This window comes from Lampris incognitus, chromosome 4 (genome assembly GCF_029633865.1).
Source record: "Lampris incognitus isolate fLamInc1 chromosome 4, fLamInc1.hap2, whole genome shotgun sequence".
Classification (NCBI taxonomy): Eukaryota; Metazoa; Chordata; class Actinopteri; order Lampriformes; family Lampridae; genus Lampris; species Lampris incognitus.
The window spans coordinates 56,940,889-56,967,732 of NC_079214.1; the positions used below are offsets into that span (position 1 = coordinate 56,940,889).

The following is a 26,844-nucleotide window of genomic DNA, read 5'->3' on the forward strand; positions in this document are numbered from 1 at the left end:
ATCCCCGCAACCCTGAGAGCAGGATAAGCGGTTTGGAAAATGAATGAATGGGGAAAAAAATACACACACACACACACACACACACACACACACACACACACACACACACACACACACACACATATATTGCCTTCTGTATATGTTACTGAATATATTCCAGCAATGAGATAAACACCTTTAAATATACCACGACTCAGGAAACATTTCTTCCTTGTCCACAGGTCTAATGGCCTATTCAAGGGTGAAACTGGAAAATAAACAGCATAAATATTCAAGAAATGTTTGCTGTAAATAGCTTGCAAATATATTTACTGTGAATACGTTTTAATATAAATCATCTCATCTTTCTACCGTTACAATTTGGCATATTAATTACCAAATTAATTATACAAATGAACTTATATTTGACACATATTTATCTTGATTGTTCTTATTTATGCGTCTTTTTATCTACAAGACGAATGGATTGATTTTGCTATAAATACACCAATTCACATTGGACCACTACTACTACTACTACTACTACTACCTTTGGCTGTTCCTGTTAGGGGTCGCCACAGCGGATCATCCGTTTCCATCTCTTCCTGTCCTCTGCAGCTTCCTCTGTCACACCAGCCCCCTGCATGTCCTCCCTCACCACATCCATAAACCTCCTCTTTCGTCCTCCTCTTTTCCTCTTGCCTGGCAGCTCCATATTCAACATCCTTTACAATTCATCAATTCACAATGGACTAAGTCGACTTAAACGTCAAAATAACAACCAATAGCATATTTGTTTCTTTCAAAATAACGACTGAATAACAATTATATATATACATTGAAACATATAACTTATCAACGATGCCACCAAAGGCTCAACACGTTTGCAGATATTTGTCGAAACAGAGCTTTCGCCGTGCAACTACATGCGACAAATTAACCTTGTGAACCTCAATAACATTAGCGAGATAGGCTGAAATCATTCCATAACCTGAGGCCTGTGCGCCATGTGCTTAGCGAGGTTGTCTTCGCCCAGCAGTGCACCAGGACAGGTTTGCACCAGTCATTGGTAAAATCGTCACTCGGTTTTTGTGTAAAATTCTGAAGTTCTTCCTATTAACTAGTAATTTTTAAGCTAGCAATTTACTTATTTGGGTCGCACAGTTCAAAAGCATGGAGTGTAATAGCCTACCTAAAAAAAGTTTTATTAATGTGTAAATCTGTAACCAGGCAAATATCCCAACAGCCAGCCAATGAAAAACCATTCACAAATGTAAATGGTGGAACTGCACACCCGCCTCACGAGCTGATGTCGGACTCAGATGTTCATGTCACCATTTAAATCAAGGGGATGCAGTCTTATCATGTAAAATAAGCTGACGCTGAATATTTCCCCCATTTTTTTTTTCAAAAATGGCTCCCAATTGTTTAGGTGGGCCATTGATATGTTTGTTGTTGTCTGTTGGTGTTGCATCGATAAAACAGGTCTCACTAGGCTAACTCCAACAACTACACTTCTGGTTGTTACATGTGTACGTGTGTGAATTAAGTTCTTAGTAACAACTTGTAGCAACGCCCGGCTCCTATTAGGAGTGGGGCGACCTATTTTCATTTAGTGTGGTGTAATTTCTGACCTAGTAAATACCTACATGACAACCACACTCAGTAATGACAGCTACACAGCTGGTGCAACCGGCCCCAAAATATTGTTAAATAAGTGTCTTTGGTTATGTTTGAGACATTCTGTGTACCTGTGTAAACAGGGTTTCTGTATACATAAAAGGCAATATAGCCTGATATAGGCACGGTGGCCCAGTGTTTAACGCTGTCGCCTCACAGCAAGAAGGTCCTGGGTTCGAACCCCGGGGTAGTCCAACCTCGAGGGTCGTCCCGGGTCGTCCTCTGTGTGGGGTTTGCATGTTCTGCCCACGTCTGCGGTGGGTTTTCTCCGGGTGCGCCGGTTTCCCCCACCATCAAAAGAAACATGCATGAAACGTGAATTTCCCCAAGGGGATTGATAAAGGAAACTTAATAAAAACTTAATAGAACCTGTTACCTAGAATGCTGTTCCATTTAAATGTATTCAATAAAGATGAATAAATGAATAAATAAACCCCTGTCTTCCAATCTAAACTGGTTTTTCTTATTAGGAAAAGTGGCTGTGTAGTTTCTTATTATCCGTTTCTGTTTACAGCCGTCTCTGCCCTCCTCGTGATGTCACCCTGACCCCCCTCCAATCCCTCTCCTCATCCCTTGACTTTAACCTTCCCCCTTTTGTCTGTTTCTACTCACCCCTCCTCTCTGCCCTCTTACCCTTACTTTCCTCTCACTTTTCTGTTATTTCTGCACTCTGTCCCTTCTCCTCCCTTCTTCCTCTAATTCCTGGCTTACGTTCCCATCTTCCAGCTATCCCTCGCTCTCTCTCTTTTTATCTCTCTAACCTTTCCCTTCCTTTCATTCCTCTCGTTCACCCTCTCTCTCTCTCCTCTCTCTCTCTGTCTATCTCTCACACCCCCTAATAATGTATGAAAAAAAAACCAAAAAACTCTCGGATGGTTGAAGCCCAGCAGTAACAGGACTGCCACTGTCCTCAGCATCCTGGCTTTGCTCCGGGCTATTTATTACACACAAGCGGCAAAACTAACCATCTTTTTTCACGATATTTTTTTCTCATTGTCCACAATAGTATTTACACTGATTTTAATGCAGTTGTGAATGTGTAATATTGAAACGTTTCTAATCCAACATTTCCACCAATGGTGAAATGATTTTTCTCATTAACACCAGAGGGTTAAACCCTGTCTTCCATTTTGACTTGGTAATTGGGCTCCTCTTAAGGCCAATGAGCTCTTGAGCTATTAGTCCACTAATTGAGAAAGAGGGCCAATTACCAGTGCAAAAGATATGATAAAACTGTTATCCACAAACCAGGTCTGATGTCTTGAATCCTGTGTTGGGACCAATTATGGGGTAATTGGCTAGCATAGGTGAGGTCCCAAGTGACGGAAGTATCTTGTAGGTTTGAATTAGCCTCGGTCTCGATGTTGGAGATGATATTTACTCATTGTAGTTCCTAAGATAAGGCTGACATGTATGACCATATCTAGTGTGAGGCTGTCTGACGGCTATGTGTGTTGGTCCATTCTTTAGCAAGGTCGATCAGACAAGGTCACATGTCTAGCGGTGTTACAGCTCTCTTTTTCTAACCAGCAATTTCTCTTCCTTAATTCTTTTTTTGTTGTGATATACCAATACGGAAATCGACTATAGACAGGAAACCATAGAAAGACAGAAAATGACTATATTATTCACTGTTTGGTGTGGGGTTTTTTTTTGTTTTTTTTCCCGTCACATTATGCAAAAACTACAACATTTCAATAGTTACTCTACAGGAGCACTATAGAAATCCTTTCAGTAATTGCATTCATCTACTGATGCACTTTGGCACATCATCAGTGATGGAACCTGGGGTCATGCGGCGTTTCGGGTCTTTCAACAACAGACACCCCACCCAGGCGATCCAGCTGGGGTTGATCAAGTGCCAGCTTGTGCCCAAGTAGCATGACACCACAGATCGCTCCTCTTGATCCACAGCCATCTAGAGGTCCTCGTGGCTGCCTCTGTAGTGGTCCTGATGGCTTTTCTGTTGCGCGCTGTAAGCTTTGCAGAGACACCTTCCCAAAAAGCCACTGCAGCCAAACTCAATAGGCTCACTCCTGCCGAAATCATCCACCAAGTCTGCATACTTGGCTTTCTTTCTCTCATTGGCCTCCTCCATCCGCCCCTCCCAGGGGATGGTCAGCTCCAGCATGACAACCTGCTTTGATGTTTCAGAGAAGAGTACAGTGTCTGGTCTCAGGGTGGTGGCTGTGATGGTCTATGGGAATCTGAGCTGTGCTCCTTGGTCTGCCCTCATCTGCCAGTGCGGTGCTGACACAAGAAGCCCGACTGACACCTTAGGCTTAGGTTGGGGCTTCTCTCCCACTCTGACGAAGGCATTTGCCTGCTTCGCTGGCCAGACATGCTTGCTTTGGTTGATGGGACTGGAGATGGTCTCAGCAATCCCCTTCAGCACCTGGTCGTGGCACTAGCGGTAGCGCCCCTCACGGACAGCCTTCGAGCAACTGTTGAGGACATGTTCCAGTGTTCCTCCCCTGAGGCACAAGGGGCATGCTGTTGAGGCAAGGTATTCCACCTTGCCTCAGCAGAAGATATTAGATGGGCTGGGGAGGATATCATCGACGAATTGTATCATGAACTTTATGTGGAACGGCTAAGCCCATTACAGCGCAGTTCAGGAGATCTTGCAGTCCAAATGCTGTTTCCACCTTGTCCATGTGATTTGATTTGTATCATAAGGTGACAAAAAGTAACCAGAAATGCTTTAAATTTTTAATAATTTAATCCCATTTTCCTAACAGTTAACTTCTACATAGCATTCACAGCATTCAAAAGTATAGTGCAGGTTGTTTTTTTTACTTCATGTCCTGTGCATTGATACATGTTTAAAATAAAGAAAAGTAAGTAAACTTTGAAGCTCTGTCACTGCAATCAAAAGATTATTCAGGTTAAGACTGGTTAGCTTAGTGTTAACACAAAACTCAAGGCTTTTAGGAACGTAAGATAATACATACAAATACAGGGATAACTTTAATCTTACACTTATTCCATAAAGTTTGCACGCAGACTCCGGAAGTTTTGTCCATCATACATGTTTTCGGAATTTTATGCAGTGAAAGATGTTGGACCATGATGATTGATTTTGGAAGAAATGCATACGAAAAAAAATGGTTACGTTTAGGGTTAAGGTTAGGTAGTGATTAAGCTTTGGGTTAAGTTTAAGTCATGCTTAAAGTTATGGTAAATTTTGGGTTGTGTTTACTGAGCGGAAGGAAATCAATCTTGTGCGCCCCCCCCCCCCCGCCGCCCAATGACTGCTGGGCTTGGCTCCAGCATCCCCGCGACCCTGAGAGCAGGATAAGCGGTTTGGATAATGGATGGATGTTTCTGATATTTATTGTTTCTGGAGCGATGATCACTTCCATCTTTGACCACTAGTGGCACTTCACCGAGTCTCACAAGCCAGTCTCTAAACCAGGGGTCGGCAACCTATGGCACACGTGCCCACGGTGGCACGTGAGGCCAATAACAATGGCACTCGGAGCATTTCAATGGAAACATTTTTTTTTTTAAATTCCATTATCCGAACCGCTTATCCTGGTCGCAGGGTCGCGGGGATGCTGGAGTCTATCCCAGCAGTCACTGGGCGGCAGGTGGGGAGACACCTTGGACAGGCCGTCAGGCCATCACACACAGCCGACACCCACCCACACACATTCATACCTAGGAGGGACAAATATTTTCTTAATATACTTTTTTGATAACAAATATTTTAAAATAAAATATAACCTAATGGTGAACAAAATAGACAGTTTGATTCAAGGTAATACTGAAATAATTGATTAGTCTCAAAATACACCATTGTGTTTTGTTTTGAATACCCATATCCGGCTTCCCACCTGCAGACACGGCCAATTGTGTCTGTAGGGCCGCCCGACCAAGCCGGAGTAATACGGGGATTCTAACTGACGATCCCCGTGTTGGTAGGCAACGGAATAGACCACTACACTACCCGGACGCCCATACACCATTGACGGTTTTTTTTAAAATTCATTATTAATCAAAAATCAGTACAATTCAAATAATACAATGTATGAACACACCATTGTTTTTGACAGCAAGAGGACGCGCACAAGTGACGTAACATCATGCCCCTCCTCCCCCTGATTTGCCCACGAGCGCGGCGTTACAGTGGTCGTGACAACGTAGCATAGCTAGCTATAGCTTGTGACGTCAGGAACAACTGACGATGGCAGAAGCGGAAACGTAGTTAGTATAAAAATCGCCCCTTTCAGCCGTCTGGGACAAACGAATTCGGATTTATTTCGTGAAGGGACCGAGCAGCGTGCACTCCGCCGTGAAAATGTGTCGAGCTTCAAGTTGCAAAACGTCATTTCGAAACAAGGCAGGAGAAAAACTTGAGGCTGACTCGATCAAGAGGGCGGTGGCCCGGTACGGGGGGCAAAGCAGCGTGCTTACCACCCGGTGTGCCGCCAAAAACCAAGCGTCAGAGGGCAGCTATAAAGTCGCGCAGTGCATTGCTTAACACGGGAAGCCATTCTCCGACGGAGAGTATATAGAGGAGGCCTTCTTCGGCAGCATATGTGATGACGCCATCATCAACAGGATCAAAGAAATGCCCGGTTTCTACGGCGGCTGCAGAGAGGCGCATTGCAGACATGGCTGAAAATGCAAGGCACCAGCAAACCCTTGCACTGAAAGATGGCGTCGGTATTCAGCGGAGCTCTTGACATGGGTGTGGATGTCACCGACGCTCTACGTCTGTCACCAGATATTGTGACAAACAAGGGTCGCACTAAATCGGTAAGATTTAATTCATTTCCTTTTGTGCGCCATACATTTACACAAAAATTTTAGTGTGTGTGTGTGTGTGTGTGAGTGAGAGAGAGAGCGAGAGAGCGAGAGAGAGTGTGTGTGTGTGTGTGTGTGTGTGTGTGTGTGTGTGTGTGTGTGTGGCGCAAATCGTTTGGCATGCGGTATCTAGACGGGAAGACAAGCAGTTAATAAAGAGATAAATCCTCATTATGACAATGAAGTTCATTATGACAATGAACTAGCACTCGGGTCTGTGATTTATTTATTTTTACTTTGTAAGGTGGCACGGGACATCCAAAAGATTCCTGATCCTTGCTCTAAACGCTTTGCTCAAATATAGACTGAGGACAATGAAACAATTAGTGTAAAAAACAAACAAACCCTAAAACGACTACGGGCGGTCAAAATGGCCGCCCGCGGTTTTTAAACTATATTCTGTCAAGATAAATACTCAGTTGAGATATTAATGCATTATATACACTGCTCAAAAAAATAAAGGGAACACATAAGCAATGCAATGTAGCTCCAAGTCAATCACACTTTTGAGATATCAACCTGTCCAGTTAGGAAGCAACACTGATTTGTGAATCAATTTCACCTGTTGGTAAATTGTCTAATTTCCACCAGGTGGAAATTAGACGATTTGCAAGACAACCCCTATAACAGGAATGGATTTGCAGGTGGTGGCCACAGACCATTTGCCTGTCCTCATCTTTTCTGGCCGATCTTTGGTTAGTTTTTCATTTTGCTAGTAACCTCACCACTAGAGGTGGCATGAGGCGGTATCTGCAACCTACAGAAGTTGCTCAGGTAGTGCAGCTCATCCAGGATGGCACATCAATGCGTGCTGTGGCAAGAAGATTTGATGTGTCTCCCAGCACAGTGTCCAGAGCATGGAGGAGGTACCAGGTGACAGGCCAGTACACCAGGAGACGTGGAGGGGGCCGCAGGAGGACAACAACCCCGCAGCAGGACCGCTATCTGGTCCTTTGTGCAAGGAGGAACAGGAGGAGCACTGCCGGAGCCCTACAAAACGACCTTCAACAGGCCACTAATGTGCAGGTTTCTGCTCAAACAGTGAGAAACAGAATGCATGAGGATGGTATGAGGGCCCGACGTCCACAATTGGGGCCTGTGCTCACAGCCCAACACCGTGCAGCCCGATTGACCTTTGCCAGAGAACATCTTGGTTGGCAGATTCGCCATTGGCGCCCTGTGCTCTTCACAGATGAGAGCAGGTTCACACTGAACACGTGACAGACGTGAGAGAGTCTGGAGACGCTGTGGAGAACGTTCTGCTGCCTGCAACATCCTCCAGCATGACCGGTTTGGCGGTGGGTCAGTGATGGTCTGGGGAGGCATATCCTTGGAGGGCCGCACAGACCTCTACGTGCTAGCCAGAGGTACCGTGACTGCCATTAGGTACCGGGATGAGATCCTCAGACCCATTGTCAGACCATATGCTGGTGCAGTGGGCCCTGGGTTCCTGCTCATGCATGACAATGCTCGTCCTCATGTGGCCAGAGTGTGTCAGCAGTTCCTGTATGTCGAGGGCATTGATGCTATGGACTGGCCTGCACGTTCCCCAGACCTGAATCCAATCGAGCACTTCTGGGACATCATGTCTCGTACCATCCGCCAACGCGATGTCGCACCACAGACTGTCCAGGAGTTGACCGATGCCCTGATCCAGGTCTGGGAGGAGATCCTTCAGGAGACCATCCGTCGTCTCATCAGGAGCATGCCCAGACGTTGTAGGGAGTGCATACAGGCACGTGGAGGCCACACACACTACTGAGCCTCATTTTGAATCGTCTTGAAGAATTTCCACAGAAGTTGGATCAGCCTATGTTCTCATTTTCCACTTTGATTTTGAGTATGATTCTGAATCCAGACCTTAATGGGCTAATGATTTTGATTTCCATTGATCATTCTTAGGTTATTTTGCTCTAAACACATTCCTCTGTCTAATAAATAAAGATTTTCAGCTGAAATATTTCATTCATCGAGGTCTATATTGTGTTTTTAGGTGTTCCCTTTATTTTTTTGAGCAGTATATGTTAGTATGTCTATTATAAAATTAACTGACACCAAAATTAACATTTTAACAACGACGATACTGTAGCGAATTCGGGGGACAACGCAACCACAGGAACTGCCGCGGCCGTGAAGCGAACCCGTATCGCCCGCACCGCAGGAGACATCGCTAACCGCTCGACTAAAGGGTCAGACCCGCGAGCCAGCGGCCAGCGTGTCTTCTTATCCGTGCACGTTACACTACCCCCCTCCTTCGGGAAGTGCGTCCCCGCGCTTAAGCATATCAGCTCCTTCACGCCTCAGGGCGCCTACGCTTCCGATGGCCTTACGGTCGCTCCATCCCACTTCTGACACCAATGTAGCGGATTCGGGGGACAACGCAACCACAGGAACTGCCGCGGCCGGGAAGCGAACCCGTATCGCCCGCACCTGCAGTGCTCTCTTCCCCAGCATGCTGGTTAGTTCCCCAGTCACAGTTCTGATTTTACAGGTGGTGGGCCTCCACTCTGTCTCTGGCAGCACCCCTGGACGCACAATGGAGATGGTGGACCCTGTGTCCACAAGGGCCCAGCAGCGGTGTCCACCAATGGAGCAACAAAGATAGAGACCGTGTGCGTGGCCCACTCTGCCGATCTGGGAAGAGTTCTTAATGGGGGATATGGTCGGTTGGCTGTGTGGGGCCATCACAGCCTCCACCCTCTCTGCCTCTTCCAATACAGTCTTGAAGGCTGTAGGTGCCGTGATGCGGAGGTGCTCCTTCAACCTCTCTGGGGTGAGCCCCTGGATGAAGGCACTCAGGGCTAACTCGTCACGAGCTGCTGGATCAAAGGTGGGGTAGCCACGATGTGCAAAGAAGTGCACGTCTGCTGCATAGGTTCCCAGGGTCTCGCCCTCTTGGCGGCGCCGGCGGGCCAGTCGGTCTCCTATGCTGTCAGTAGAGACCCGTTGACCAAAGCGTCGGTCTAAAGCAGCGGCCAGTGTCTCGTAATCCTGCTGTTCTGACGGCATAAGGTCGAGCAATACCTGCAGCGCATTCCCTTCGAGCGCCAGGGCAACATGAGCAGCAGTGTCTTGGGTGCTCCACTGGTTGAGACTTGCTACCAGTTTCATGGTGGAGACAACGGCGGCCGGCGATGACATGGTGTCGGCCGGCGGCGGCATGACGACTGTTGAAATCAGAGTAGACAAAGACTTCTCGGCGGCAGTTGCCGCCTCTGAATCGCTGAACCGGCCGGCCGTGTCGGGTCCTGAAGGACTGGGGGCGCTGGCTCCGTCCGCCCTTTCTCCGCGGGACATCTTCTTCCGAGCGGCGATGCTCTCTCCCCGGGAAAGCTCTTTTTCCAGACACTCGATGAAGTCCTCAATCTGCCGGATTTCTACATCGAAGCTTCTTCTTGACGTTGCCATCTTCGATTTGTGGGTATTGGCTGCAATCCCACTTCTGACACCAGTGTGGCGAACGTAGAAGCAACGACAAAGGTAACTTTGCAGCCCCTTTATTGAGCTCACACAGAAACAAGAACTTACCGAAATGTGACACAATACATGGGGCTCATCAACTCGAACAACAAAGTTGTTCAGGGTTTCAGTTACAAGGTTACACAACACAACAGAATGACAACTGCAATTACACCACAACAAAAAGTAATCACATAAACACACAAAACCACATAAAACACTTACAAAACATTTAATAACAACTGACAATCTGCACGCAGTGCCTGATGGGTAAAACAGGACAATTGGCACAATTCTGACGTGGTAGCAACTTCGCTACAGTATGTATCTTTTTTTTCCCCCAGAAAGTTATTAAACTTTGAAAATCCAAAATGGCCATAATGACCATCTTGGTTCTTCTATTAAGAACCAATCCAAAGTCTTTAGGGTGGCCCTTCATACTGAGGCGGTGACATGCAGATGTGGTGTGCTTGTAAACACTGTCGTACCAGCAGCACAGGCACTATAGGATGGCTCAGCTTGCAGTCACCGAAGAAAACTCCTTCAAAGTTTGTTGAGGCTCGTCGCTTTTGCGGTGAATCATATTCATCGGTTAAAAACAAACAGAATCAAATAATCTAACGTTGATCGGGGCATCCATTTCAACGTCTGAAAAAGCTCTATCGGTGTTAAAAAGTGATTAACTGAATCTCAAGTTTGTTTCAGTACAGAGGAGGATGGGGGAGGCATCATTTCCGGTAGGGCGTGTCCTACTTTTCCAAAGCAGTAGGCGTAGGTTTGATAGCGGCCATTCTTTTGAAGTCCACAGACATTGGTAGACGGGGATCTCCGATTGTCTGGTATCATGAGACTACCATTGGTCAAAACGGCACTTTTGAGTTATTTTCATCCATCCATCCATCATCCAAACCACTTATCCTGCTCTCAGGGTCGCGGGGATGCTGGACCCTATCACAGCAGTCACTGGGCGGCAGGCGGGGAGACACCCTGGACAGGTCGCCAGGCCATCACACGGCAAGCATTTAAAGGTCAATTATCATCATTATTATTATTAGGTTAATTAGTTTTTAAAGGTAAAGTGTAAAAACAAACAAAAAAGTCATTCATTTGGTTAAAAAATTAATTAATTAATTAAAACGACAACCGATGAATAGAAAAAATAAAATGCAAAGCCAGATGTACTAAAAAAAACCCATTTTGTGTGTTGTTTACATACAACGATAACACAGTCATTTTTTTTACACAACCCATGTCCCGTCTCTAAACTCAGCCTCTCTCTCTCTCTCTCTCTCTCTCTCTCTCTCTCTCTCTCTCTCTCTCTCTCTCTCTCTCTCTCTCATTACTGTAGTCTCTCTGTCCTCCTGCTCTCTTTCTGACTCCTCTCTGTCTGTTTCCTCTTTGCTTCCCCTCATTTTCTCCATTCTCTCTGTTAACCTCTCTTCTCGCCACCCTACGCCTACCCCTCTCTGCCTTTCTCCCTGCACTCATCTTTTTAAATATCACTCCTCCTCTACCTTCACCTCGCCTATCTTCTCATGCTACCCTTGATTAGTTTTTTTTTCCGTTTACATTTTGAAGTATTTTGATCGTTTGACTGTGAGCATGGTGGTGCAGTGGTTAGCGCAGTCACCTCACACAGCAAGAAGGTCCTGGGTTCGAGCTCCGGGGTAGTCCAACCTTGGGGGTCGTCCCGGGTCGTCCTCTGTGTGGAGTTTGCATGTTCTCCCCGTGTCTGCACGGGTTTCCTCCGGGGGCTCCGGTTTCCTCCCACAGTCCAAAGACATGCACATCAGGGGAATCGACCATAGTAAATTGTCCCTAGGTGTGACTGTGTGTGTCGGCCCTGAGTGATGGCCTGGCGGCCTGTCCAGGGTGTCTCCCCGCTTGCTGCGCAATGACTGCTGGGATAGGCTCCAGCATCCCCATGACCCTGAGAGCAGGATAAGCGGTTTGGATAATGGATGGATGGATGACTGTGAGTGCGGAATGTTTGGTTTGTGTCCTCCGTCCATGTGGGTTTGGTGGGAGGGTTGTGAGACTAAAGGTACCAGGTTGTACCAGTTTTCGTTTCTTTCTTTATTTTTATTATTATTGGAATTAGCAGTAGTATTGTTATTATTTTGCACTGGGCCCATTGGAATAATCAGCGCTCCATTACCGATAATGTGCTCTCCAACCTTTCTGACTTTTATCCAGTCATTTATATTTAAATTACGTTTCAGTCATTTTGCAAGATGCTCTTATCCAGAGTGACTTACAAAGTGTGCAGCAGCAGAATTAGCTTAAATAAATGCGGTACGGGGGCTTCACAAGCAGCCAAAAGTAATGAGGGCATGTGGGAGCCAAGGCAGCAGAAATGTATTGAAACATTTCTGTGTCCCTGGGAAATTCATGTATCGCTAACAAACAAGTTGTCTGATAATAAAGAAATGCCAGGTACAAAAATACTTCTCTCCTCCTTGCGCCTTCTCCATTTACCTTCCTTCTGTTTTGGCCTCTCTCCTCCTCCTGTCTTCTCTTCTCAGCTCCTGTCAAACCCCTGCACTCCTTTCCTCTGCTTTCACCTTCTCTCTGTGCTCACCTCTCCTCTCTATTTTCAGTTCTGTCAGATCTCTCCTCTGTAAATCTCTCTCCCATTATGTGGCATCCCTCTCTCCTCGCCTTTTGTCTGTCCTCTTGCATGATTTATTTGTCGTTGTGCGGTACTCTAGTTTGTCTCCTTTTTTTAACCTTTCTCATCCCTTCCTCCATCTCGTCTTTCACTCCCCCCTTCTCTTGTGTAATGTATTTACCTCCTTTCGTAAGCAGCACTCTCTCTCTTTGAGCTATTCTCTGAGACATCTAACCTCGTTTAACCTGTCCCTCTCTTTTTTCTTTTTTCCCACATCTGCCCTCTGTGCCCCTTTGACCCCTCACGGCTCTGCTGCTACCTCTCCCCCTTGCCCTTCTACCTTGTCATTGCTCCTTTCAGACCTCCTCCTCCCCCTTCCTATTTCCTGCCCCCTATATTTTCTCCCAATGGCCTCCTCTCTCGTCCTCTCTGTTTGGTCTTCATCCCCCCCTTCCTCTCTTGTCCTCTCCAAGACGCCCACCTCTTGGCTCTCTCCTTTCTCTCCTCTTGTCTTCTTTTCACAATTCTGTCAGACCTCCTTCTCATCGCCCCCCCCTCTTTTGTGACTCCCTCTTCTCTCTTACCCTGTCTATAAACTTGTTTATCTCTCCTACCCACCCACCTCCCTGTCCTCCCTAACCTGTATCCTTTTCTTCTCTCCACTCGAATCATATCCACTTTTCAACTTTCACTCTATCCCTTTCTCTCTCTCCCTCTCTGACCTCTCTTTCCTCCCTTGTTTGGCGTCAGGCAAGTTGGCCAGTCCACATGAATAATAGAAGAGACGAGCATTTTTCTCTCTCGTCCCTTACCTTTCTCGTTCTGTCCGTCCTATTTGTGTCTTATTTCTCTTTTTTTCCTCCTGCCTTTGGTCTCTCTCTCTCTCACACTCTCTCACACTCACACACACACACACACACACACACACACACACACACACACACACACACACACACACCGGTAGGTAGTGTTTGGTGTAATATAGATGTGAGGCTCATTATAGATCAAACACAGGCAGAGTAGCAGAGTATAAACAAAAGGCCTTTCTAGAGGCCCTCAGTTCAATCTAGTTTCTGGGTGAATGCCCCAGCAAGGGGACGAAACAACAAAACAAAAAACCACGTCTTTGTTCTTAGCGGCTGATCTTAAGTCAGGTCACTGTGTGCTTGTAAACAGTGAAGGAAGTTAGTTAAACTGACATGGCTGCAAAGGAAACCGTGGTAAGGTTACAACAAAAAGGACACAGAGTTAAGAACCCTATCAGTGCAAGTGGGCATTCTGAACACGTGTAAGATTTAACAAATTTGCAGCAAAATAGAGATTCGGGGTGTGTTTTTCGATGGAATAATAAGGGGGAAGCCAGTCAGATGTTGTCCATACCTGATTTTTCTTGAAACAAGCTCTTTTGCTCCTTTGCATTTCCTCCGGGGTATTCTACTTTTCTACTTTGTGTGGAGTAAGTGAAAAAAATTACACTAAACATATTCTATGGGATTTTTTTCCTGCATTTAACACTTTCCCAGAGTCACTATTTGTTTGGGCCAATGCTGTAAAGGAGAACATTTACCTAGTCAACTTTTGGCGTTAAAGGAAAAGTCCAGTATTGTTTAACCGTAGCCCTGTTTTCCCATCTTAAAGTGATACTGACATCAAAATCTGAAAATTCCTATTGATAGGCTATGTTCTGAGTTGGAATGTGACCATGGAGAAATTCAGTGGCCAAAACAGCGCGTCTGCGGCCACTGGAGAGAGATCTGTGATTGACTGTAGATGGTGTCCAATGTCAAATTGTGCCAGTGGATATGTAGACACCAGTCAATTTGCATATAGGGTGTGTCCGTAGCAAGATGCTATAAAACCATGGAGAAGCTGTTTTTTCACACACACACACACACACACACACACCCGCTAGCTACTTGGCTCAAGTTTGTGCTTCTTTTTTTTTTTGCTATTTATATATTTTTTTTATACTGAATTTCTCATTTTTTTTCTACGGCAAGTGACGAACGGTACCGAGCCCCCACCCACGCGAACAGTAGCCAATCGCTTTGAATTCATAAAACCACACCTATTTTCGGTTATGATTCAAACTCCCAATGTTAAAAAATGTGTTCAGAAAGGGCATGTCAGTCTCTCTTTAAGGAGTCAGTGGAATTATGGATAGCAGACTCTTTTTAAAGTGATTCAGTATTGAGCAAGTTAACTTCAGCCGACTGCTGTATGCCAAGCTCGAACGTAATCCTACAGGGCAATAGTGCTCACCTGAGAATGTCCACTCAAAAAGCTCTTTGTTGGAACTAACGGGCTCAGTATTTCATGAGGGGAGTCAGAAAAGATAACAATCATTGTAAAAAGACAGACAGACATACATCTGTTCTTTCTAACCTAGAGCCAGAAGCCTTGTTCTGTAGTCCCGCAAGGAGTGATTTATTGTATGAAGACAACAGTGGATGCACGAGAGAGTTGAGAGAAAGGGCAAAAACGAAAATGTAAAAAAAACTGTGCTGACTGTAGTGGGACTGTCTTCTCCATAATAGAAGTTTTTTTTTTAAACACTCTTCTCGAAACATTCTGAGCCTGATAGTGCTGAAAAGAGCTCTTTTAGTGGACGTAATTTGGCGTAGGATTACATCGCAGCTGTGTGCACAGCAGTCGACTGACGCTAGTTTGCTCACTACTGAATCGATTTAAAAGAATCTGCTTCCCATAGCGCTGTTTGACTCCTAAAAATGGGAAAATAGGGCTTTGATTAAATGATGACAGTTTTTGTCTTTAAGAAAGAGTCTGAAAAAGTTTCCTTTGCCATCTGTTGATCAGTTTTGATTATGGGGAACATCGAGTCCTTCCTCAGATTTTATAGAAAGAATGCATCAGGGTTTCATACATATTAATTCATTCCAATCCTGAGGTGATGAAATGTGTATTGTGTCATAACAAATGTAAATCTAAGGTAGTGTGACAACACACTCCTAGCTTTAGTTTTCGCTTTTATAAAACCTATGCCATAAATGTAATGAGGATAAGAAAGTTAAGATACAGTGTGCTTGATAAAGTGAACATGGCGTTCCCATATCAAACTTAACTCAACCTTGAAAAGATACTGCATTGTCAAAAGGGTATTTGCATTATGAGTAAGGAAGGAATCCACTCAGACTACATTCATTTAATTAGATTTTGTCAGGTAATTAGTTTGCCTCCAGAGGTTATCAACCCCATGAGGCATCTGAACAGTCGACTTTTTGTATCATTATCATATCGTGAAGAAACGCAACTCGGGCAAACACTTGGCTCTGATTTAAGTGGAACATAATACATCTGAGTCATCCTTGTTTCTCATACCCGGCTTTCTAAAGCAGGTTAGGGCAGACTGCTTCAAGACTGATTTGGGAAAACAATGTTTTGAATTGAGACATCATTCTAATTCTTATTTCTAAAACATTAGTACTCCAAAACAATGTTCTAGGAGTCACAGATTCTCAGAAGGAACAACTGCTCTTACACTGATGGGAGGGAGGCTCAGGCATGTGGTATAATCGTGCCGAACATAATAATAATAATAATAATATAGAATTTTCTCCATCCTTGTAAACATAGTTCTTCTGCCAAGATTTTCCATTATTTCATCACTCAAATGCATCCCATAAGATGGTCCATTATTTCCCCAAAAGTTATATATTCCTCTGTTATGTGCATGGCTATTTCCTCTTCCCAGCATCCCAAAATGACAATTAACCACTTAGCCTCTTATTTCCTGAAAAGTTGACATTTCAGTGATATAATTCATTGAACTCATTGGCATCGTTCAGATTGACTTCATCCCGTTACATAATTCAATAACAACTTTAGTAATTGAACATTCTTTTTCAGAGTTAATATTTCAGTTCTGTTCTAGGTATTTCATTGATAAGTACCTATAACTCTGGAGGGAAATAATCAATATCTTCCCGGCTCTGATGCAGCTTAGATGGACAGTACCCCCCATCCTGAGATTCATCTCATATTCTTCTCAGCCTTTATTATAAAGGGTATTTGTATGGAACCATTTTTTAAACAACTGGAAGAATCAGAACAGATTCTCATGTAACTGACAAATAACATGTTCCTGATAAATTAGGCTAATTGATTAAAGAAAACACAGGCTGGTTAGTTTAGTCTAGATGATCCAGACAGGGGTTTAGTATCTGGAAGAACAATTCATAAGGGCACGGTCGTCAGAATATGGCGATTTTAACCTCCTCACATCACTTAAAACTTCAAAACAGGAGAAGTGAAGGATGATTAAAGAAGAAAAGAAAATGTTGGTTATAGTCTCTACAGTGCTTCTAATGCATCATGAAGTTTCCTTAAGATACACAGTTTGGCACAGTTTTGCCTCATCAGAAAAATGTCAGGTATTTTTGACCAGCTCTGATTTTTTTTTAAACTTTTTTTATTGAATTCTGATAGGAACATCCCCGTCTGTCTTTGGCACAGTTGTACTTTGTGTCGATTCTAAAGAGTACTCAATAAACTCCTCCAACAAGCTCTTAAACATTATTTTATCTTCTCTCACACGTCTGCGCTTTTCCATCTCTCTTTCACCCAGTCTGTTCAGTATACCTGTGACATCAAGGGCAGTTCTGATGGTTGGTGGAACATTGGCTCCAAGGCACTCTCTTACATCATTTCCTTTTTATTTCCTCACTAACCCCCACCCCCGTTTTTCTCCACTTCCCCGGTTGCCATTGGAAACGGAGTATGAGAACATTTAAGGCTGATGTAAGACTTACCATAGACAACCAACTCGTTGTCTTTGTGGTGATGCTTCGGAAACTGTTTTTGAGTAAGTGAAGTAAGCTGACTTTCTGCTGCTTTCCTTGATTTAAAGGATAAATCCATTATTTTTACGACCTGGGTCTTATTTTCACAGTTGTTGTTTTTTTTAGTTTTTTTTTAAATTTATTTATTTTTTGCCACCGTTCATAGTCACGGTATCATTTTACTCACCAGTGTCATTGTGGAAATTTTGGACACAGGACCGCTGCTAGACACAGCTTTACAAGGCCATCTTATGGCCTTGTAAAGCCACAAGCCTTAAACCTGTCCTTACTTAACGACAATAACAAATCCCTGGTGCCTCGGTTTGACTGTGTACATGATTTCTCATTACCAATGAGTTCTCAATTGTGCAGGCTGAGTAGTTAGTCAATGGTTACTACTACCTTATCTTTGAATTTGCACTTTTTGCACTTCCAAATACATGGTTTAGATGATTGGGTTGAATTGGATCTGTTGAAACATGTTCGATGCTCGTGTTGATTTCCACCATTATGTAGCGACCCATCATCCCATTCTTCTGGGGTGATGCCTGCACCGTAGCCTTTCCCCATGTCTGGAGCGCCCTGATCATGGCTCCTGTGCTGGCCTACCCTGATGCCCAGCAGCGCTTTATTGTAGTCACTGACACTAGCAACGTGGGTGTTGGGGCTGTTTTGTCCTGGAGGAAAGTGGAGGGGGAGCAGGCTACTACAGCCTACTGCAGCTGGACACTGAGCCGGGCAGAAAGAAACCATTGTGTCACCCGGCGGGAGCTGCTAGTGGGAGTCCTGGCATTGCAGCATTTCCAACCCTACTTGCACAGGAGTCGGTCCCTGCTGCGTACTGACCATGCATCCCTCTCCTGGCTGCTGAACTTTCGCAACCCTGAGGGCTAGGTGGCCCAATGGCTGGAGGCCTTGCAGGGATACGACTTCAAGTTGCAGCATCAACTGAGTTGCCAGGATGGTAATGCTGATGCCCTCTCTTAGCACCCCTGTGCAGCGATGGAGTGCCATTATTGTCAGTGACAGGAGGAGTGGAACCGGGTGACGGTCAGTGGTAGCCATCCAGACCACTAACAACGAGGGGTGGCTGCCGTTGTCAAAGAAGGAGTTGTGGCAATATCAGGAAGCCAATGCAATGCTGGCACAGGTGCGAGACTGGCTGAAAGAGAGCTGGCGAACGGAGTGGGTGGAGGTGTCAGCATTGGGATCTGAGGAGAAGGTCTACCATTCCAAGTGGGACACTTTCTCCAACGGTGTGGTGTATTGTCGATGGCAGGCCCCAGGATGGGGGAATGACCTGCTCCAGCTGCTGGTGCCTTGTGTGCTTCGACCCCACATCCTCCAACTGGTCCATGGTGCTGCAGGGATGGGGCACTATGGGAACTCAAAGATCCTTCTCCGTCTCCAAGGACGGTTCTACTGGCTGGGGCATTGACAGGAGGTTGCGCTACATATGCACTGATGCGACCTCTGTATGGCTCAGAAGGGGCCTACCCAGCAGTCTCATGCCCCCCTGCAACAGTATTTGGTTGGGGCCCCGATGGAGCAGGTTGGGGCGGATATCCTTGGCCCTTTTCCCATAACTGACTCTAACAACCATTATTTCACCAAGTGGCCCAAGACTAATGCGGTGCTGGATCAGAGTGCGATTACAACAGTGGAGAAGCCGGTGGAGGAGATGTTTGCCATGGGGACAAGGTGTGGGTGTTCTGCCCTGCTCGCACAAAAGGGATTTCCCCTGAGCTGCACAGCCACTGGCAAGGACCTGGTGAAATACTGGGTCTGATCACTGAAGTGGTGTACAAGGTACGCATGCCGAGTCGGGGGTTTGCGGTAGTGCTGCACAGAGACAGACTTGCTCCCTACCGGCCTCTTGCCCTTCCTGGTGCTGGGGACAAGGGCAGGAACAGTACCCCACACCCTGACCAGTGTGCCGTGCACACAGAGACATCTCCTGTGAACCACTAGTGGCCAGTTCATCAATGTTACCAACCAGGACACCTTGCGGACTTTGTGTTGGGTGATGGGGTTGTTGGGGGCGACTGACCCCTCAGGTGGTGGCTATGTAGCGACCCAAGGGGATGGGCCACGATATGGCGCTTTGTTCTGTGCAAAGGATTATGGGGGTGGGAATTGTTACGATTTATGTTGTATTTTTACATGCTCAACTCTTCTGTTAATTTTGGGATGTGTTGTTTGTTTGGGGGTTTGACTCCGACCAAGTAGAAGACTGTTTATTGACTGACTGACTGACTGTACAACCGTGACTTAAAGACTAACGTCGCCTGTTGTGACCGCAGGGGGAAAATCATTGTTATGTTGATTCTCTGTTCGTGGTAAATGTTGTTAATTAAAAGCCACTCCTGTTGGTTGTGTGGTGTATGGGATGCAGGTTTGGCAATAAAAAGGAAGCTTGTCTCTGGTCATCAATTCGTTCACGGCGTAGCAGGAAGATACCATCGTAAAGCTGAGTCCAGCAGTGATCTCATGTCCAAGAACTCTTAAAATGAAGTCAGTAAGTAAAAAAATATCACAACTGATATCTGGCGAAAACAACAAAAATAAGACCCAGGTTGTAAAAAATAAAAAACCCAAAATTATTCTGTAACTCCTTCCTCTAATCCAGCGGTACTCCAGACTTGGCCAACTCAGAATAATAATTTTATTTATATAGCACCTTTATAAAACAATGTTAAAAAGTGCTTCACAAAAAAAACCAGACAAGGCTGGAATAAGAGTAAGATCAAATAAGAGTAAGAATAAAAACAGTAAAAATAAAAACAAATATTAAACATTTGTAAAAGCTTTCAAAAAAAGAAAAGTTTTAAGACGAGATTTAAAAGAAGCTAGAGACGTGGTTCGTCTTAGCTCAGCAGGAAGAGAGTTCCACAGTGTGGGGCTCTAACAGCAGAAGCCCGATCACCCTTTGTAACCAACTGAGACCCGGGAATAACTAGCCGGGCTCCATCTGCAGACCTTAATGGTCGAGGGGGGACATACCAAGTCAATAAATCAGAAATGTATAAAGGAGCAAGACCATTTAAAGCCTTAAAAGTGAACAATAAAATTTTAAAATCAATTCGAAATATAACAGGGAGCCAGTGTCGGGAGGCAAGCACAGGAGTGATATGGTCATGCCTCCTTGTCCCTGTAAGAAGCCACATTGACAATATTCTTTTTGAAAAGAGCCAATACGCCCCTCACCCAACCTTCGGAGGGTCATATAGGTTGCTCTTATTGGGAAATTGGATTATTAACGTTACTGCTGGAAACTGAATCATGCTTTGACGGACTGCACCAACTATCACACAGAGAAGCCTCATGCAAGCAGAGCTGTCAGAAATTAGAGTGAGGGATCATTCATTGAAATCAATACTAAGTGCAGAACATTGTTAAACAACAAGACCTGTTATTAATTTGCTGCATCACACTGGGCTCTACATAAGGATTCAGCTCATTCAGTGGAGTTCTACGAATGACCTGTGGACGGCAGCATTACATCTTTGCTGCGTCTAGTCTGCTGCAAATTCATCAGAAGAAGAAAGATGTTACTGCAGCTAGTGTGTCAGACAAATATCTTGTGAAATATTTAGTTAAAAAGTGTTAGAAAAGGCAAAATTGGAGATGTAAAAGAGCCGCAGTGTAGTCCTCAAAGAGCCCCGTGTGGCTTGTGAGCCGCGGTCTGAGTACTGCTGTTCTCTGCTCTTCTCATTGACATTTTTTTCCTCTCTTCTTTTTTCTTCTCTTCTCTGTGCTTTGTTGTCTCCTCTTTCCTCCTCACCACTTTACTTCTCTTGCGTTCTCTATCATCTCCTTTAACATCTGTTATTTCGATGCATCAATCTCCTCCAGAGAGGTATTCGGTGGAAGACTGCATATTGTTAAATAGGCAAAGAAACTACCAGTAGAAAAGTGCACGGGTTTTATTTTGTCTCTTATCAAATATGTCTAAAAGATATATTTTTTACCCCCCCCCCATATACTCCATACTGGAGCCAGCATCATAAATATTGTAAATATGTGACTCCTACTCAAAATTACAATTTAGATCGAATTACAACATGGTTTTTCGTGCAGAAATGGACTACTGTGTATACGACATGGGTTAATTCAGTTTAAGGTGCTTCACCGTCTTCACTACTCGGGTGACCAGCTTGCCAGAATCTTTCCCACCACAGACCCTGGCTGTCCGAGGTGCAGCCTCGAGCAGGTTTGGGCATGTTCTGGGCATGCCCCTCTCAACAGTTACTGGGGACATATATTTAATGTATTCTCACATATCTGTAAACAGACCATAGCCCCTGATTTTCACACAGCCATCCTTGGCATACCACCCCCTAACTGTAAGGTCACAACTTTGCAGGCAAAGCTTCATTGCCAGCTCGCAGACTTATTCTTTTTAACTGGGAGTCGAATAAAGCTCCATCATTTTTGCAGTGGTTAAGGGAGGTGCTGTCCTTTCTACCTTTAGAAAAGCGGCGATATAAAATATGTAAAGCCCACAAAAACTTCGCTCTGACCTGGAGTCCTTTCATGGACTTTATTGAAGGTTTTCCCTTTCATTGAATGTGCTTTTTACCTGGTTGTCACTACAATATTTACACAGATATACGTATGTGTATACTGTTATATTGTGTTGAAAACGTGGTTATCGTGGAATTGGAATAAGAAGTCCCTGCATAGTCCTTTCATTATTATTTTTTTTGGGTCGGTAAACTAGAAAAGTGCTATATAAGATGCAGTCCATTTACCATTCCTGAGCCTTTTGGGGGGGGGGGGATTTCTACGTATGTTTTTTTTTGTGATTTGGTTGTTCGCGTATCCTGTATACCTGTTCCAATAGCTTGAAAATTAGAAAATAAAGTTTTCAAAAAAGAAGAAAAGAAATGCACTACTGTCAAACCATAAAAGAAAAAAAAATCCCTTTTTTTTTTCTTCAGTTCTTCACATATACTATAGCCAATACTATACAAATTACTATAGTATATCCTGTGGGGTTGTTTTTCCATTACACTACTACACACATACTAGAGTATTTCTATCGTGCAAAACATGTTCCTTAAGTGTTACCACATCATTACTATAGAACCGCTGCATTACATGGCTATGTATAGCAATGTGGTGAAAACAACCTCAGGAAATATTATAGCAGTTTTTCATTCCCTGTTTATTCAGTACAGCCTATTTTCCAATGGGTTTTACACTGTTGTGTTCATGACGGTGGTTTTCTACAGTGTGGTGTTTTCAAATGGACCTGTTTAGTCTTGTTTTCCCACTGAGGATTTGCCCGGCTATTCTCTTCCATCAGAGCCCTAAATGACATTTTTTTCCCCGTTACCCACTTCCACACCTAGGCGCTCCCTAGAATAGCGAGGCGTACCGATGGACCATCATGGCGTAATTGTGACAAAATACGTGCTTTGGGATGCATTTTGTGTGACGATAAATCACAGTGTGTTCTTTAATACAGACTAGCCGCTACTCTCACTACAATAGTTTTCTGCCCTAACTCTTAGAGGAGGGTTGTGGTTTTCACAGTCCCCGTCTGTGATTGCTGCGTGGTGCTGTCTGTTGCAGTTGCCGTGAATTAATCGATTCAAGACGTTTCTCTCAAAATTGATTTGACGTCCTCTTGAAACCACGACAAAGCACAAGGCAGCCGAACCCTTTTTTTTCTTTTTTTTTTTTTAAAGATGTGGGCAGTAAACATTTTTCTTCATTGTCTTAATCATGTGCGTGACAACTGATTTTACATTTGCCTGCACTTTGAGTCATGATTGTTAAGACAACTGAACGAAGCAACTAAGAAGTTGTTGACCTGAACTTCTTCTTGAACCTCTATGAAATGAATATACTCTTGTTCCGACGTGTCTGTTATCAAACCAGCATCGTCATTTAAGGTTCTTGACTTGCCTTGATTATCTTCACAAGGAAGCTTAGCTCCTCAGTGAACATGACAAATTGACAAACAAAATTAACCGTACAAAAAAAAAGGAAGTTCATCATATTCCGATTCTCTGAAATGTCAGGCATCTGGGAAGTGAAGCGAACGTTCCAGCGTTGGGTTTATGTTCTGTTACGTGTGCTTGCTGTTTCCCACGAGGAGAGGTAGCCAACATATATAAGACAGTCATATTGACCTTCTATCCCTACATCCCATAATTTATGATCATATCCAATATATCTGCTTTTTATGTTTATCCATGATAAACATAATATCACATATAATATATTCCATCCATTATCCAAACCGCTTATCCTGCTCTCAGGGTCACAGGGGCATATATATAATAATATAACATAATATAATATATATTAATATTCCGCTCCTCATTTGTTGAGCACTTTTATCAACACCATTGACGGTTTCAGGAAAAAAACCCGCTATATATACATATATATATATGTATGTGAATATATCTATATATATATAATATCAGTTGAAAAACTCGCCTTATTCCTTTTCCCTTTGTGGGTTGATGAAAGGGGGCACTACTATTTCCTGTCCTTGTTGCCTCATGCTATGGTAATGAAGTCAATGAGCTGAAACAAAAATACATAGATGAATGTGAAACGTAATTGCGTGAAACTAGCTGGCCTCACAAATCGTCTGCAGTGTGGGTTTGGAAAGTCGACGCCAGTGTGACTGCTTTGCATGACAAATTGGCAGAGTGTGTTTTAGTTCCCATTTGGTTTGTCCCAAGGGTCCAAAATTACTCTCCCCAAATGATTTCTACTGCTTTTGCAATGGAGAAGCAAAGATATTGTATTGATCACATTATAGAGGGAAAAAAAAGTAATATGGAAGTAAATACATACTTATATTCATAAAACTGTAAAAAAAAAAAAACAAATATGGGAAACATTAGAGTACACTCCCAGAAAAATAAATGGAACATATTTTTTGGGCCCAGACAATGTCATGGGAGTGTACTTTTGACATGCTATTACACACATCAAATATAACTCTCCCTATTTAACTTTCGTAATTGTCGGGGCACCAGAAGGACTTTATGAATGTTGGAGTGACTATCTCGATTACTTACCCTCACTGTGTTGACCAAGTCATACACAGAGGAAGCTGCCAAACGTTTTCCATCCATCCATCCATCCATTATCCAAACCGCTTATCCTGCTCAGGGTCGCAGGGATGCTTGCACTTGTTTCCACTGCTGCATGTGTGAGGGGATTTTTCACATCTCAGTATATCTATTATATATATATATATATATATATATATATATATATATATACATACATACATACATACATACACACACACACACACACACACACACACCCAGTGATGGCCTGGCGTCCTGTCCAGAGTGTCTCCCCACCTGCCGTCCAGTGAATGCTGGGATAGGCTCCAGCATACCACGACCGCAATTGGGATAAGCGGCTTGGATAATAGATGCATGGATGGAATTGTAGGGGCGTTCGGGTGGCTTGGCAGTCTAATCCATTACCTACCAACACCGGCATCGGTGGTTCAAATCCCCGTGTTAACTCCAGCTTGGTCAGGCGTCTTTACAGACACAATTGGCCATGTCTGCGGGTGGGAAGACAGATGTGGGTATGTGTCCTGGTCATTGCACTAGTCCCTCCTCTGGTTGGTTGGGGCACCTGTTCAGGAGGAAGGGGGAACTGGGGGGAATAGCATGATCCTCCCATGCACTACGTCCCTCTGGTGAAACTCCTCACTGTCAGGTGAAAAGAAGTGACTGGTGACTCTACATGTATCGGAGGAGACATGTGGTAGTCTGCAGCCCTCCCCGGATTAGCGGAGGGGGTGGAGCAATGACCGGGACGGCTCGGAAGAGTGGTGATACAACTGGGGAGAAAAGGGGAAAAAAAATAATTTTCTTCGTAAGTTCAGAAGGGCAGAACTATATTGGGGGAAAAACACAGCGTTGCAATATATATATATATATATATATATATATATATATATATATATATATATATATATATATATATATACATCTTGGTAATGTGCAATGCAATATTAAAGAATAAAAAGGAGACCCAGAATTTCAGCAGATGCATGCAGCTTTTAACTTTCAAAGGTCCATTTGCAAAGAATGTGTCATTCCAGCAATGATTAGGGTTATTTCAGATAGGAATAAGGCAGTTGTCCAATAAATTATATATCAGATGTGGTGGAATATTTTTTTTCTTTAAGAGTAGTTGTAAAAAGTGGACCTTGCTAGATTTTGTTTTCTATCAAGTAATTAGAGTCTTAGCCCAACATGACTAATGGGCCCAATTTGCCTGACATTGTATCCTTTGCAATGTGACTTGCACGCGTACAGTGCTGTGAAAAAGTATTTGCCCCCTTGCTGATACAGTTTTTAAATTATAATTTAATTTAATGGAGGAAAAAAAGTTATCCTACACCCGGCGGCATGATGGCCTAGTGGTTAGCGCTGTTGCCTCACAGGAAGAAGGTCCTGGGTTCGAACCCCAGGCCGTCTCAGGGCTTTTCTCTGTGGAGTTTGCATGTTCTCCCCGTGTCTGTGTGGATTTCCTCCAGGCACTCCGGTCTCCTCCCACCATCAAAAGGTTAGGGTTAATACTCCTGTCTGTACCCCTGACCAAGGCAAGGGCAAGAAATAACTGGAGTTTGTCCCTGGGCGCTGCACGGCGGCTTCCCACTGCTCCTAGCTACACAGCTAGGATGGGTTAAATGCAGAGAATACATTTCATTTTTATGTATGTACAAAATGACCAAGGCTCAGCGTTTTTGGTTTTTACCGATTTTCACCGAAAAATACCCAGATTTTTTTTTTAAAAGGAGCAGATCGGTTTAAACTGATTTTCACCCGGATTTTATGTTTCCATGGATCCAAAAATTGTTCCTGTTCGTGTGAGGTTATGTAACAGTGTCCTCTTGTGGTGAAATTCGGCATGCTGGATGGCTTTGAAAAATAAAAACCGAAAACGCTGAGCCTTGAAAATGACAAATAAAGAGTATTCTATTCTATTCTATATCACCCATGTGAAATATTGCCTCCATGAAATAACTGGTTTTGCCCCCTTTAGCAGCAACCAGTGATCAGAAACAAGTGTTACGCACAATCTGAAGCTAAAATATGCAGCAATAACAAGAGACTCTTTCCAAGTAGATAAAAAAACTCAGAATGATGTCATCTAATCCAATTTTGTCAACAGCGTCAACAGTGATTGTTATTTGGTTATCATTTGTGCTTACTATTCCTGTTTATTATTTTCAACTTGTTTCTTCCCAGGTTAACTGGTATGACGCTGCCCTCCCCGGTGATCTCCAATAAGAATTGGCTCCGCCTACATTTCACCTCTGACAGTAACCATCGGAGGAAAGGATTCAGCGCTCAGTATCAAGGTATGTGATACATGTCGTTTCCTTCTTCATTCTCCCCCTTTTTTTTCCTTTTGTTTGCCACTTTCCTTCCCCGTCTGGCATGCATGTGAAACTCCCTTTTGTCCCAGGGTCCTACCATTGCATAACCCAGACCCTGG

At 44.0% G+C, this 26,844-nt stretch overlaps 1 protein-coding gene across 1 annotated transcript in view; it reads left to right on the top strand.

Annotated features, from left to right (window-relative positions):
• Positions 1 to 26,844, top strand: part of LOC130112084 (CUB and sushi domain-containing protein 1-like) — a 729,421-nt gene that overhangs the window by 262,978 nt on the left and 439,599 nt on the right. The window contains exon 6 of the mRNA XM_056279382.1: positions 26,595 to 26,707. Coding sequence (XP_056135357.1) covers positions 26,595 to 26,707 — 113 coding nt within the window. The remainder of the gene's footprint in view (positions 1 to 26,594; positions 26,708 to 26,844) is intronic.